Source organism: Anser anser (genome assembly GCF_964211835.1).
Source record: "Anser anser genome assembly, chromosome: 4".
NCBI lineage: Eukaryota > Metazoa > Chordata > Aves > Anseriformes > Anatidae > Anser > Anser anser.
This window is the reverse complement of record NC_139724.1, coordinates 15,053,163-15,068,981: the sequence shown is the minus strand read 5'-3', so window position 1 is coordinate 15,068,981 and position 15,819 is coordinate 15,053,163. Positions and strand designations below refer to the sequence as shown.

Below are 15,819 nucleotides of genomic sequence, written 5' to 3'. Positions count from 1 at the left end.
TTCAAATATTCAAATATTTTCAAAGAGTTTGGGGTCTAATTCCCACAGAGCTCCCTTTGGTAATTTTGCAATTGTCAGGCAGATCATAAGATTCTGAAGCATGAATTGTTTGTGGCAGGTGCTATTGCAAAACAAAGTCGCAGTCCTGTGATATATCCCGTAACAGTGATAGCGAATGGGAAACCACGCTTGTGTTTAGCTAGCTCAACAATCTGTCTTACAAAGGATGCTAATGCTGCTTATGCATGTTCGCATTTCCCAGCAAGAACAAAATTCAAGGTTCCCGATGTGGCAGGCTAGCTCAGCAACAAAAGAATTGGTGTAAATCCCATGGAAAGGCCTTTCAGTCATTTTAACAGAAGCTCTCAGGGATCTAGAAAGTAGCATCAGGGGCATTCACCATAAGCTAGTTACAGTGGGCTCAGTAAGAGCTTTCAAAATAGCTCCTCAGAAATCACAAAAAGAATACCGTCTTTCCCCACCCAGCCGCAAAACAGTCATTCTCTTCACATTCACCACCGAAAGACTGTTCAACACAGTTACCTTGGCTTTGGACATCCCAGTCCAACCAACACAGTCCTTCCTAGAGCTCCCCATTCAACAGAATCAGGACACGGCTGAGGCACAACCTGCCAAAACTCGAAGCAAACCAGCGCCGTTTTCTTTAGGGCATCAGAAATGTTGGGCAAATAACTCATTTTTTGTTACCTCCTGCACTGTTTTACACAACATTTCTTAGAAGGGGAGTGCCCAGGAAGACTGCTGCAGCATCTCAGTAGCAAAATCCAATCCCTGCAGCTCAGCACCTGACTGCAGCTTCCACAAGAGGCTTGGGAATATCATGAGAAATGCCCTCTTCCAGTGCAACAACCAAGGTGCAATGTCCTTTTTTTAGCTTGTGTATGCCGCTGGGGATTGGCAAGTTCTTGTGACTTCGCATGCTAAATGGGCACGGCACAGAGCAGCACGACACAGGGCAGACCTGCAGACCCAAGGCAGAGCTGTGTCACCTTGCCTGAGCCCAGCACCTGGCTTGGGAGTCAACTCTCGTACTGCCAGCGGACGCCAACAGGGATCAGAGTTAGCTCCGGAGCTGGGAGTCACAGTTAAAGTACCACAGCTCTACTTAAAGCTGCAATTTAACCTCTTAGCCTGTCCAAAAGAAATCACACGGTGCTAGGTGTCAACTACAGGCAGTTTTTAAAATGTTCTTGTTATCAGTTTCCATTGAAAGTGTCCTGTCACCCATACTGAAGAGAACTAAATGAACATTTCAGTTTCCTTTAGCTCTGTAGGGTGGAAAAAACCAATGGTCTGAAAGTTGTTTTTGACTTTAAAACAATTGTAAAAAGGAAGCAAGTATCACCTTCCAAATCACAGGCAGAGGCCACTATTTCAGCTGCAGGCATCGGATCAAATTCCTAGGGTATACTTGGCTTAGCAAAGGGCGTATATAAACAATAATGTATGGGAGGTCTAATTGCACACAGCAAGGAAATTAAAACATTCCCTTGAATGAGGCTCCGAAAACATGCATAGATGTATACGTAAAACACGCAAACAGCTAGAGGAATTAGAAAATCTTTTGTGTGGAACTAAACGCAACAGTTTTTCAAAAGAGGTACACGGTAATCTAAGGAGTTAGGATTTATCTCACTGTTTATAGCTTATTTTGCTGCAGAAATATTGGCATTTTTTGCTTCCCTGAAGGCTGTCTTGCTCACTTTTCCAATACAGACTGAAGAGGATCACTTCCGCACCATGCTTCATCCTGCTTCCCTCCTATCTGAACCTCTGCTGTCACCTCCATACAACAAATTGGATTACAGGTTTCCTCCCTCTCTCAGGGATATGGTACTTACACTTTTTGATTTGTGCGAGCACAGCATGGGTCTGTTCCACTCTAGTAGCTGACCCATGCAAACTCGTTTAGAAGACAGGTACTGCCACTCCACGGTGCCTTTGTTGAAAAAGAAGAAGTTGTGTCTCTCAGTGCAGCAGGGATGCAAGCCTGGGATGTGATGCAGCCCACTAAGCAGTTTGTGAGCTCTGCTCACGCTCTCCCGTAGGCAAGCCAGTTCAAGGTAAGTGCACGACTGCATTTAGACAGGCCTCTCTAATTACAATCGGATCACCTCTGCGGTGAGAACAAGTGCTGGGAAGGTATCAGAACTGAGCTGAGGACACGCTCCAGTACCTCAGGGGGGAACTCTGTGGTGGAGTTAGCATCTCAGGGAACAGAAATGAGAACTATTTCTGGCAAGTTTTTATGAGCACAAGGTCCCCATCCTGCTTTTCTACTCGCCAGAAGAGAGGTTGTTTGCAGTCCCCTCTTCTCCTGCAACTGTACCTGCACGAGACATGTTTTGTAAGCAGCAATTTATTTATCGTGCTTAACAGATTCTCTTAACTGCAACGTGAATTTTTAGGCTCGTCAGTGATATTGAAGATATGGAGGAAAACACGTTTCCCTTTTCTGAGGGAAACAGCAGTATGTAGGTAGAAAACTTGAAGGGAAGCACTGTTGCACTACTATTGATTAGCTATGCAGCACCAGGGTTAACAGTCTGCCCTCCGGCTCCAGAGGAGAGCATGAACTATTAGTATCCTGCTCTAACACAGCCTTCTGGTGAAACACTTTGATAGATGAATTATGTGGGAAGCTGTATAAGATATGAGTACCATGTTTTCTGAAAGGTTTAAAGCCCCAGCAGTACCCTCCGTAACTCCGGCAGAGGTATTTAAAGCAATCATGAAAGAAGGGCAGCAGCTGCCAAGTTCACACTTCCTTCTGTTTTCTGGGCTGAGGTCATGGTTTTGATTTTGAAAGTTTTGCTTTACACACGTTCTTTGCTGTGTTGGACCCATGACAACTACCCCTTTCTCTACCCATAGCAATTAGCACCGCTAACGCCAGTGGGGCATTGTTGCCCATGGTATGGTGGAACCAATTATCTTCAGCTATGAAACGGGTTTGCACAAACATACCATTGTATGTCCTCTGTCACCTGCCCAAAACTGGATGTCAGTTGCTTTTTAAGACATCCCAGTCCTTTTTTTTTTCAGAGCTATCAAGCACCGCATGGACACATTTGATTTTGTTCAACCCTTTGTTAGCCCTTGCACGCTCAGAAAGCTTAGTTTCACACCTTCCTGTTCATTGATATTGCCTGAAGTGATGCATCACAAGGGTTTTCATGCAAAAGAAGCAGTTTTATGCTGAAGAGGTCTATTTTAATCACGCAGCAGTGTCTTTTATAAATTAAAAAAATCCCCACACATTCTAATTTAAACCATTAGCATGGCCTGTGGTTAGATGACATTATGTTGCTAATGGACCCACTGTGGAATATGACACCAGTCGTGCTGTCCACTGGGACATACAGGCATATAATACACATGTTTATTTCAACTCTAAAAGGCTGTACTAATGGCTTCAGCACTTTTGTGTTAAGTAATCGACATTCTCCCCCCTTGGCAGGGAATGCATATGTAATGCAATCCGTGTTTTCCTGGGTTAATTGGTCTTTCTTTCCTCAATCAGAGGTACGATGAAATTCCAGACTAGATGTGTGTTAGAGACAAGTTAGGTTTGCCTGTAGGCCATCCCACGCTTTCTTTGGTTTTCTATCTTTTAAAAGTCTTCTAGGCATTTTCAAAGTGGTTGCACTTTCTACCGTGCCTCTCTTCCCTTCCTACTGTTTCACTTCAGGCTTGCGTTTATCTGGGCTGAAATGGAAACTACTGCACTATGATTTTTGTGACAATGCCTCTGCATTAATTAATTAACTAGACAGAGGGTGCTTGTCACCAAACCAGATCCTATCACATCAAAAAGAGCTAACACACAAGGGAAAGCAAGAGGAGGGAGACTTCCAGACCATGTTCAGTCTTAGGCAGACTGATGAATAGCACACACCATGGTCAGAGTTTGAGTGTGCAACAATTGATCAGTTTGAGATACGTGAGAGAAAATCACGTATTTTCTTACTGGTTATATTTACTGCATTAAATGTATGCAATGCTGTGATTGCTGGAGTGGCTTCCACGTGGTTTTGGCCCTGCTGTGTAGAACCATGGCACGTTCCCACCTCATCTGCAAAGCTACCTGAATGATAGAACCCCAAAGGATACATCTGAGTCTGAAACAGACCCATGGAGAGCTACAGGCTTACTCCAAGCAGCCGGCTAAAACAAGTGGGTCATTAACCAAACCTCTAACATGTAGCAGCCAACGAAAGGGGCAGGTTCCAGAGAAAAACTCCTCTTTGCTCTTCACTTTTTCCTTTGTAAACTCTTCCAGGTGGATCATGGTTCTGTCTGAATCACATGCAACACTGAGATGATAAAGAACTTTGCTGTGCTGTGCTGTTACCCTTCATTAATACCCCAAATCTACACACTCCTGAAATCTACCCATGGATTTGGGCACCAGATTTGCAGTGAAATCCAAACACATCACAGTTTGTCTGATTGGATGGAGAAGATCTTTACAAAAACGTTCAGTCACCTGTGTTGAAAACAGTCTGGAAGGTCTGAAGCTTTGTAAGAGGGCTCCAGTTATCAGAAAACTAAGTCAAATGCTCACCTTCCCATTTCTTTCCCTATACCCCATGAGTTTAGGTTGACCAGCTCTTTGGTAAAGAGCTTGATGGCCAGTGTGCACCATTTCAGACATATGCTAAAATTCAGAGGGAGAGAGAGTGAAATTCTGACCTTTAATTAAATAGTTGTTTTATTACAGCTGACTGTGAAAAAAAAAAAAACTGACTGACTTCCACTGTGTTTCTGAAACAAATCATCAACAGAGCTAAACTCAGGAAGAAAATATCTAGCTTCAGCTGAGCAATAATAGATGCTATACTAAAGGAAAACCATTCCTTATTCTGCCTAAGGAACGTAAGATGACGTAGCAAAGCATAATCCTGCAAACATATGGAGCGGCATATATTTCAGAAGGATCTAGAAAAAAATAAAAAGGGGGAAAAATAAATCAGCTGTCTCCAGCTTACATGCATGCCACATACAGGGAGTTAAAGCAAAGACTGAAATTGTAGAGGAGCACTCTTCCCCAGGGCACACAGATATTCCACTGGGGGGAAGGAAAAAAGAAAAAAAAAAAAAAAGGAAAGGAAAATGCTCTTTCAAATGCTTCTTTGTGCAAGAGGAACTTACAGCAAAGAGCTTAACGTCACATTAAACAACATATTGCTGGGATTTGCATATTCCTAGGTCTGTCACGGTAGCATGTATGCCTACCAGGCAGCTAGTGTCTGAAAATCACCAAGTGACTATTAAATTTCACAAAGGAGGTAAGACTGCAATGCTATACTACTATTAATTAGATTTCAACCAAGATAACGATTACCAGGGATTTGTCAGATTTGTAAAATTGTAACTAGTATAATTTCAGTGTTATCGAGGGACCAGAGAGAGACATCTCACTTTACATTCAAGTTAACTAAACATAATTTATAAAAAGGTAAATCCTCAGTCAAAAAAAAAAAAAAGAATTTCAATCAAAACGAGACAATCTGATCAAATACATGGGGAGGTTGCTTCTTCTATCCTGCATTTAATGAGAGAGTTCTCATTTGCATAGCTTTTTAGTAGGGGATGATGTGTCCAATTTATAGTTCTCACATTTTATTTTCTCCTTCAAGTACAAAGACACTGCCACCTGCTTTGGAAACATCCAGCTGGCCAATCTGTGTGGACAGCATCATTATTAAATTGTCTTCTGTCTCTTGTTGGCACTGGACCTTACCCACTACAGCGCGCATTACTCCCTCAAAGAGGCTCAGCAAGCAGAGCACCCACACTGGACAGACAAGTGTAAAATGGCATCACTTCACAGACTTAAGCTACAGCCATTCGTTAGCTAGCCCAACAGCTGGAAACAATATTCCCAGTCCTCTTTGGATCAGGTACATGCTGACAAGGAGACATTATAAAAATACAACACCTATAATCCACAACCTTGCCACAAAAACCTGTCTGATGTCCAGAGTTGTCCAGCAATTCACAAGAGCAATGAAAGCAGAATGTAAATGATTCTCAACTTTTGCTTGAATTAAGATGTATCTATGAATGTACGTGTGCTTTTCGAGATTTCACCGACTGGGAATGGTGATGCAAGACCAAAAAAAGTACCATCAACTTGACAGCACAACTATTTTAATGGTATAGTTAATAGAAGCCTGAGATCTTTATATTTTCTACTTAGCTGTTAGCACAGCAGCAACAAAACATGATTTATCCTTAGACATCTCAACAGTAGCTCCCACACCATACAATTTATACTATTGTCTACTATCCATACATACATGCACCTATTATAACACACATTGCTTCTAAGCCCACACATGCGTGTCGCTTTCCTAACACATTTCAGTTGCTATATACAAGAATCATGGTGAGAGAAAGCTAGTATGCAGGATTTTTTGCTGTTTTTACTATTGTTACTGCTATTATTATTTCAGTTTTCAAAGCAAGGGAAATAACCAGCATTACAGGATTACATAGTTTTAATCAAAGCCATTCAAGAAAAAGGTGAAAGATTCTAATACTGAGAAGCATGTGCCAGCTGTTGGAAAGGCACATGGAAAAAAATGCAGACTACATCCATAATGAGGATGGAGAAAATAAATCTGTTGAGGGTTATTTGCTGCATATTCATGCTCTAATAAATTGATGTAATGGGCTAAAAGAATGAGGAGGCAACCAAGAATGAATATGTTGTGCTGAGTATGCACGGTTTAAGAATAGCAATAAAAACTCTATTCTGGTAGAAATCCACACCTACCCAAACACCTTTTTTTTCCCCACTCTGTGTATTCAAACAGAATCACAGCAGACAGGACTAAGGAACTGTGTCTGAAAGACAAAATTATTTTGCAACATGGTTGTCTATTAAGATGTCCATGACAATTTTTCCCCTTTACATCATTCTTTCTCATTAATATCCACCCTTAAAACAAATAAATAAAAGACCCAAATCCCATTTTCTCCTAGAGGCATGCCTATGTAGGCTGCTGTGGAAACAGACAAGGGATGTTTGCAAATACAAGTATAAGTATCAAAAAAAAAAAAAAAGTCCAAGGAAGTGATTCATTATCGCACAAAGCCCTACCAATGGAGAGGGCCTTGGGCCACCTAAAAATGTAAGAACCCAAGTATTATATGTACACCTACAAATTGGATACATTACTTTGCAGCTTTTCTTATAAAGGTTGCCAGGAGGAGAGTCAATGCTCTCTGCAAATGCATAAAAAGGGAGATGAGGATCTTGGAGACGCAAGGACATTTGATGTTCCCACTTTTAGGTGTCCATCTGCTTCCATGACGTAAGAGCTAAATATCTAGCAAATTTACATTCCCTTAATGGTTTTAGGTTAAACTGTAGCCCTTACCCTTTCACGCTGCTGGTTAGGAACATCCACTTAAGGGAATAACAACCTCATTATTTGAGCATGATGCATCCACATATTACTTTAGAGAACTGTATTTGCTTCTTGACTTGATAGAAATTAGAACTAGTTTTCTTAGCCTGATCAGATTATAGTTCTCAATTTGCCCTTCTACTTCATGGGCAAACAATACTTGCAGTGAGAGCAGCAGTCCTGAGTTAAGAGTAGACCATGAGGCACATGGAAGGAGGGGACAAGGAACAACAAGAGAGAAAGCTGATCCTTTATTCAGGTCCTAGTCCAGGGGATTTCCCTTCCTCCTTTTAATTACAGACTTCACTAACAAGTCATGTGCATCTCTGAGCACTTGTTGATGAATTCAGATTAGACAGGGACATGGCCATTTCCCTTTGGTATTGTAGTGAATAGTGAAGTAACAAGCTAGCCCAAGAATCAATTTTCACCCAAACTTCCTTCTAATTACCATTCTCATTTAAAAACAATAAAAGGTGATTTCCCCTGATAAATGAAACAGTTTGTTGATATCCCTTTGAAGATCAATTCAAATTAAATTCACCATATAATTCTAAATAACCCATCTACACACACACACATAATTTACTTAACCATCAGAGTCAAGAAGCTTGCACTCTGTCTCCTTATTATTGCAGTTCAAAGTAGTGCTTTTATTCGTTCCCCAGGAGGACACACAGCTACAAGCAGCCAGAAGTTCTCCCTTCCCTTCACTCTTCCTCCTACTAATTTTGCAGATACCTGGAAAGCAGTCCTGACCCCACTGGAAGAAAAGAAATAAACAAACAAAAAAAAACCCTACCCATTACCATGGCTTTACATGTTTTTACACCCCAGGCTCTCCACAGGCTGCTACGTGCTCCTCTGGAAGGATGGGCTGTGAACAGGAGAGGTCATATGGTGATCAAAACACTCCATGAGGACAGAACAGACCCGGCTCTTCCATCACCAGCAGGATCACTGACAAAAATAATCTGCAAATATTATCTGTTTGTCTTCTCTGCCAGCTAAACTTCTAGATCTAGCTTGCTTTAGTTCTGTCAGTCAGTTATACTGATGCCACAAACTAGCTCTCAGACTGCATCTGGGTTCCCCACTAGGACCTCATTTAACATTTGGATTAAAAATCTGGAGAAGGCTTCTGGAAAGGAAGAGACCAACTCTGCAAAAGCTGTGAACTTTCTTTGAGTGTAATCAGAACCAAGAAAAAGCTGCAAACAGCCTAAGAGAACAGCACTTGTAATACAAACAGAATTATGCACAAGGCAGAGATCGTAGGCCTCATAGGCACCCAGGCTTTGAAAACACTCTACTGATTCCCACTAAAGACTGCAATAGGATGGATTTGAAACTGTCCAGCCTGGCCTTGAGCACCTCCAGGGATGGGGCATCCGCAGCTTCTCTGGGCAGCCTGTGCCGGTGCCTCACCGCCCTCAGAGTAAAGAAATTTTTCCCTATACCTAACCTAAATCTACCCTTTTTTAGTTTAATGCCATTCCCCCTTGTCCTATCACTACACTCCCTGACAGAGTCCAGAGGTTTGCTTGTAATACCTCATTTCAGCAAGCCAAGCACTCTTGCCAATGCCTTTGCCTCCCCATTTCCCTTTAACCAAGCACTATCAGGTAACCATTTCTATAGGTGTTGGGATAGAATTTGAAAACTAAAATATAAATCCATAGCTCAGACAAGCAAAGTAAACACTACATTCACTCAGAGATTTTAATCTACTGACATCACTGGAAACCCAGAAATAGCAATTCTGAACTCACATGGTTTGGGTCATCATCTACCAAACACACTGTACAGCGCAATGCTCCTCTAAACAAAGAAACTGAATCTTCCTTGAAATCTGTTACAAGGAGCAAATAACAGTGTATCTGAAATTATGACCTAAATAGGCATGTTATATTTAAAGAAAGAAAAAGTTACCGTCCCTAGAGTCTCAATATTACATCTGGAAATAATTTCAGTATTTTACAATATAATTAAATTCATCGCTTGCGTAGGTTTTAAATGCTGGCCTGGGAAAAAGTGTGAACATGGATAATGAAATGTGTGTAGTTGTTATTGAACTTGGAGGATTTCTGGTCCTAGCCAAATTTGCAGAACCCACAGTCAAATAAAAGGGAATGAAAACAGGCAGTCTGAATATTAAAGAGGATATGTACAATGTCCTTGAAAACACGAGAAGAGCCAGGAACCTGGCTCTGAACATTGTACCACATCAATCAGTATTACCCTGGCAGAGAAGAGCCTATCACATTTCCTTGTGCCACAACTCCCTTTGTGCCTTCAGTGACAGGGAACTACAGAACACCAGCAACCAGTTCTGCTATTACACCTGAATCACCACAGAGAAAAAAATTATCTTTAATGGAAGAATCAACAGGCATTGAATTTCCCACATGCACACCCCAGTGAAAAAGTCCAAAGAATGAGAATTCACAAATTTGCATTTTCATAGAAGGCTCGTCTTTAGTTTGCAAGATATGTACGTGTGTTTTGGCTACCAAACCTTAGTGGATAGGAAGACATAAAAGAGGTAGCCCTATAATGCAGCCTCAGCAATAAAACTGACTTTAAATCATACAATTTTTCTTTATTTTAAATAAATTTGAAGTTGAAAATCCAATAAACTGTCACAGCATAGTTTTAATCTGTCCTATTATTATATCCTCCCTGAAAAAGTGAGATTTTCTCCCTTCAGACTTAAAAATCAGCAGAACTTGCAGGGTGCCCCCTCATCCTCTTTCAAGGCAAAACAAACAAACCCAGACCTTTGAATTTCTCTGTGCTACCTGGAAGAAACCTGTTGGAGAAGGCAGACATAAAAAGATGTGTGCCAGGCAGCAGACGGGAACTGAAACACCTCTCACAAACCCAGTGTCTCAGTTTCTCACCTACCAGAGAGAGCTTTGAGGGACTCCAGAGCACAGAAGCTTTAAAAGAGCTCAGCTCCCAGCCAGCCATCACTATGCAGTGCAGCACAGACCACCTAACAGGCTGGCCCACCCCATGGAGGTGTCCATTATAAGGAGAATCAGATGCCCTTCAGCCATGAGGTAGGCAATGTGTTGAGGAGCACTCTCTGCAAGCCAAAGATCTTGCTTCAGAGCCCTTTCTTGCGTTCATACACTGCTTTTTGCAGAGGTGGCCCAGGGTAACCTCTTAGGGAGTAGAGAAAAAAAAAATTAATCCAAAAATTTAATTAGGAGCCAGCTGACTACGTCCCAATGGACACACAAATTTGGATGCAATTATTTCTTCACAGGGCACAATCAGTTTTGGCTAAAATGCTGGTTGAGACCAGAGAGCCAAAGACATGAGCGCCTGGCCTCATGGAGTCAAAAGGGTACAGATGCTGACCAGATGCTTGTATTTTTACACCCTGAAATCAACAGCTAAAGGTTGCAAAGTCTCTTACGAGTTATCTCAACACTCTGCTTTTGTACTCCACACCAGGCAGTGAACAGGCTCCCGCTGAAGACAAATCTTTGCTCTCACTGGGTCTGGCTGTTTCTCAATTAATGGTCTCTTCACCACTGTCCAAGCTCTTAAGAAAGCCATTAATGTGCCCAGAGATTTGCTAACAGTCAAATTCACAGAAAAAAAAGAAAAGGCTTGAGAACTTGACACCATCCTGTTCAAAAACCTAGAAGTTGTCACTAATTCTACAGGTTTCTTGAAGTGACTTTTGATTCTGAGTAAAACCAGTAGGACACAGAGCTTTTGAGCCCAGAAATAAGAAAAAGTAAGAGTAAATTTACACTCCCCTCTTTCTCCTCACTTGGATGTGTCTCAAAGGACGTTAATTACACTCTCCAAATATTCACAAGATTGGAGAGTTTGCTGGCAAGGCGTATTTTCCCAGCACCTCACTGCTATAGATTAAAGCAAAGCATGAAGAGAAGTACAAACACAGGATACTGAATCTCTGATGTTTTACAGTTGGTAATGTATGATATAACCTTCTCATCCTGGCCCAACACACAAATGCTGAAAACACTTAGAAATGGTACCATGCAGCTGTCAGTGTTTCACATACACAAATTCAACATTTGCCATAACATAACATGCAGTTGCCATGGATATTTCCCTGTCTTTAGCAGACTAGGAAGAGAGAAGGAAAAAGAAAAGAAAAAAAAAAAGAAGAAAAAAATGAAAAAAAAAAAGAGAAAAAATCTCCTTTGTGCTTACATAGTAACCTTGAGCAAATGTTGACTCTGTGGTGACAGCCACCATACTGCCTAACACGAAGGCACACATTAGTTTGCCCAGATTATCGCAAATGAATAATCTATGCTCTGTTTAAGACCAGGATTGCTTTGCTATGTGCCATGCAAGAACCGCCACAGGACAGTCAATATCCAGAGGACCTTGTGAGCCACTAATATGCAGTGCAGAGTGAAAGTTGGCTCGCGACCAAGACCCTTCCTGACAGCAGAAATTCAGCATCAGTGTTCGGTGTAGAGTATGTTAACGAAAAGAAGAGGTGCAAAGCAGGACTGCTGACATAAAGGAAGGAGCTATGGGAGGAGGGGTGGTTAAAATGAAGAATCTCTCTGCAAAGACAGAACCAAACATGTCACGGCTTCCTTAGCTTGCCATCACGAGAACATCCTGGGGAGAGAAAGGATATTAAATCCAAACAAATGATGGTCCAAAACCAAGCACGCACTAGATCAGATGTGAATTAGCAGATACTGGAGATGACAAAAAGTTCCTAAAAGACAAGCAGGGAAGTTGTGGAGCATTCCAGTTGGACCAGTGGATAAAAGAGGGAGCTAACATTTCTTATGTCAGACAGCCTGGCAAATTTGCATCTGGGCTTGTACAAAATTGCTTTTGATTATTGTAAGAGATATACTCCGTGCTCTGGTTAAGCAAAGACGGCTCTAGGCACTAATGTCTTCTCGTAAACTGAGCCAGAAGACTTCAAGCTAGATTACTGTTCAAAGACTTCATTGCTTTTTATTCAAACAAACAAACAAACAAAAAAAAAAAAAACCACCCTTTCCAAAAACTAATTTGCATCGAATTCGCTTAGTAGAAGAGAGTTTCTGGTCAACTGAAACCACATTTTCAAATGAGCAAGCTATTAACCAAAAAAAATAAATAGATCAGAAAATGTACCGTGTGTGTGTTTTGGACTGAAGATGGGGTTAGCAGGGAATAAAATAAACCCAGTTTAACTCATTTGGCTGGAGGTAAATGCAATGGCCCAGCATTTCTCAATTTCTCACCTGCCTTTCTATCCCTAAGGATTCAAACTACAACTGCAGAGCACATTTTCCACCACAACCACCCACCCACAGCTCTACCTAGAAGACAGCCAAGTTCTCCAGAGAATCTTAAGTGGGTTTTGCATTTACATATGAGCAAATGCCAGTTAAGTCGTGTAACGTAACCCTGCAGTGGTCACCCTGAGTGTCACTGCTCTGCATTATGCTGCAATGCTCTGCCCTGCTGAAATGCTTTGAGTCCACAGGCGATTCTCCATGGGATAGAGACCTCCTGTGGCCTGCCAAAGGTGTCGAAGTAACACTCAAAATCTCTCTGTTTTTAAATTAAAGTGAAAACTTGACATCAGAATATGATATTAAAACAAAACCAGATCTATATTTAACCAAAAACAATTCTGAAAGAAGTTCTTGGTGGCACTTTTCTTCTACACTATTAAACAAAAAATAGGCAAAAATGGTGTTGAATCATTAGAATGGCTGTTGCTTTGGAAACACAAACTGTGAACCAGTTGTACTCGTGACTTGGTGGAAAAATTACATGTTGTTTAAAATATTTTTCTCACACTGTCTGTTCTGAAAAAGATACAGTCTGAGTTTTCTGTTGCTTTCCAGTCTTGGCCAAATCAGACATCTCTGAAATGAAATACCATTTTTTTGGAGAAAGACTCCCACTGGTGACAGACTCTGCCTTTGTGATATCAAAGCTAACAATAGCTTCATAATGGAAATGCCCTAGCAGCAAGCTCTGGACTTATTCTAAAATACATAGAGCATATCCACCCACACAGTCTCCTGCTGTAATTACTCCTATCAGGCTAGATAAGTATCGAGTGAACTATAGGACAGAAAAATTTGGGGACATGATCCATCTCACAGAAGCCTACGGTAGAAGAGGAAATCATCTCTTGCCTTCTGAGCTAACACTCTAGCACTGCACCACCCTTCCCCTTCCCTCTCCCTGGCCGTTTTCAAAACAGAGTTATATTAAAAAAAAAAAAAGGAAAAAAAAAAAGAAAGATGAAATTTGAGGGCATCTATATACATCTTTCACACCAAGCAGCAGATAAACATAACTTTTAACACGAATCCAAACTGCTGCCTTGGCGGTGCTTGCCGTAACACCAAGCAGAATTAAGCAATGCAAATCCCTGAGACAGCGGCGTGGCAGGACCAAGACCCCGTGCGGAACAGGACACCCTGCCTTCCCTAGTTTTCTCTCCAAATTCATCAGGGTCTCTGGGGTGTACTGATTGCTACTCATCCACATCCTGCGTATTCCACAAGCATAATTATTCCCACTAGATCCAGCCTGTTTCTCAAACAAAGCTTCAACGCTAAATTCTGTAAGGAAGTTCCACGTTACTACTCTTTTTTACCCTCGTGAGACGTACTACTAAGGTATATTCACTAGTTCATCACAATGACACGTTGTCATAAATTATTTAAACAATAATTGTCAAAGTAAATGAGCAAGGTACTGCTTATTTCTGAATGTACATTTGCTTGTTTTCTAATTGGTAATAATTAGTCTCACACAGAAAGAATCATGTGAGCTAGTGTACATTATATATTGGTTTGTTTTACCACGTCCCTGATAAATACAATAAACACATAAAATACATTAGGGAAAAAAAGAAAGGAAAAGAAAAAAAAATGGTTTGGAGGTTTGGTCAGCAGCCCCTGCCATTAGAGGGTGAAAAGAATCAATTCCCTGGAGCTGTGAACAACTAGTCAAAGCAGGGGCTTTCGTGGACTAATTGGGAAAGTGCATTAAAGGTACTAATGGTCAGAGCCGCCTGGAGTTCATGAGAGCTTTCCGAATACAAAATGTGTGATATTACATTGTATTGCTCAGACATTATCGTGTAATATTAGACAAGCCTGTACCCACACCCTTCAGGCGATACCATTCAGAAGTTGCCAACTGCTGCAGAATTACTGAAAGCCTCTTACACACCAGCAAAGATGAAATGCCTTCGAGAACACAAGGGTGTTACATTCACGAAGACAGCAGTGTTGGTATGCCTCAACTGTTTCCTCATTTTTTGTTTATTAAGCATAACAACTCGTAAGAATAAACAGTGATGTAAATCCAGTTTTCCCACATCCCAGGAGACTGTATCATCATTAAACCTCAGTGTACCTCAAGGCATATGAGGATGTGAGAGAAAGCTCTCATTCTTTGTTCCCGAAGCTGTGCTGTTTCACATGGCATAATATACACCCAATTATCAACTAAAACAAACAGTATACCTGCATTCCTGGTAGCAATTCCTGGAGCAAAGTGCATTCCAGATCCTGTCCCCAAAGAATCTTGAAATATGAAAAAATATAAATAATCCATGCAGCAGCACAGCTAAAAAGCCAAGTTTCACCTGTCTTAGGTGGTATTCTGAAAGACAATCCTGTGCTTACTTGCCCCCCAGTGAATACTGACTCATTCACAAGCGGAAGAGCTTCAGCAAAAACTAGCAAGACCATCCTAGAATACCCTATAAACAGCCAAGTAGCTGTAATTGTGGGAAATAGTTGCTTTCAGAATCTCTCAGACAGATGTGGGATTTGGATGTGTCTCACATGCTGGAGAAACAGAAAGACAAAAGATGCTAACCACCGAGCTAGTAAACAAACACTTAGCCACAGCATCATACAGGAACCTTACCTATCTAGCAGTCAAAAGTTAGTTACCTTAGCACTCAGTGTCATAACTAACATGGAAACATTCTGCGTCCAGCTGAGGTGACAAAAAAAATAAATGTTTTTAATAAAAAAATAAAAATCCAGTTCCTCATGCATAACTTTAAAGAACACCTCATGTATACCTATAAAGATAATTAAGTCCCACTTTAAGCAGCATCTTGGACAGTGAAAGCCACATTTGGAACCTAAGTTTAATACTGAATTTGTTGGGTTTTCCAAAGATAACTACAGTAGCCTCTGCAATGTACTTGTTTTTGAAACACCTGCCCCTATTTCCCAACCTCTGCCTCTTGTCTATTTATACTTTTAAGTCTAAAGCAAGGGACTGCAGCTGACTGGAGTGGGGTCCTGAATTTGGCCGGGCCCGCAGGCATTCCTTTGATGTAGCTCGTAATATGCTTATACAAAGGAAAAAGGCTATTTTCTTTAGT

The 15,819-nt window shown here is 41.2% G+C and overlaps 1 protein-coding gene across 19 annotated transcripts in view; it reads right to left on the bottom strand.

The window, feature by feature from the left end:
* Positions 1-15,819, bottom strand: part of LOC310898156 (uncharacterized protein) — a 176,488-nt gene that overhangs the window by 119,044 nt on the left and 41,625 nt on the right. Inside the window, exon 1 of one of the 19 annotated variants that reach the window (XM_083832679.1) lies at positions 544-14,926. The exons of the other annotated variants lie outside the window; for them this stretch is intronic. Within the exon in view, the coding sequence (XP_083688805.1) occupies positions 544-597 (54 nt within the window). The 5' untranslated portion in view covers positions 598-14,926. Of the gene's footprint in view, positions 1-543; positions 14,927-15,819 lie in introns of those variants that run through there. 19 annotated transcript variants of the gene reach the window in all.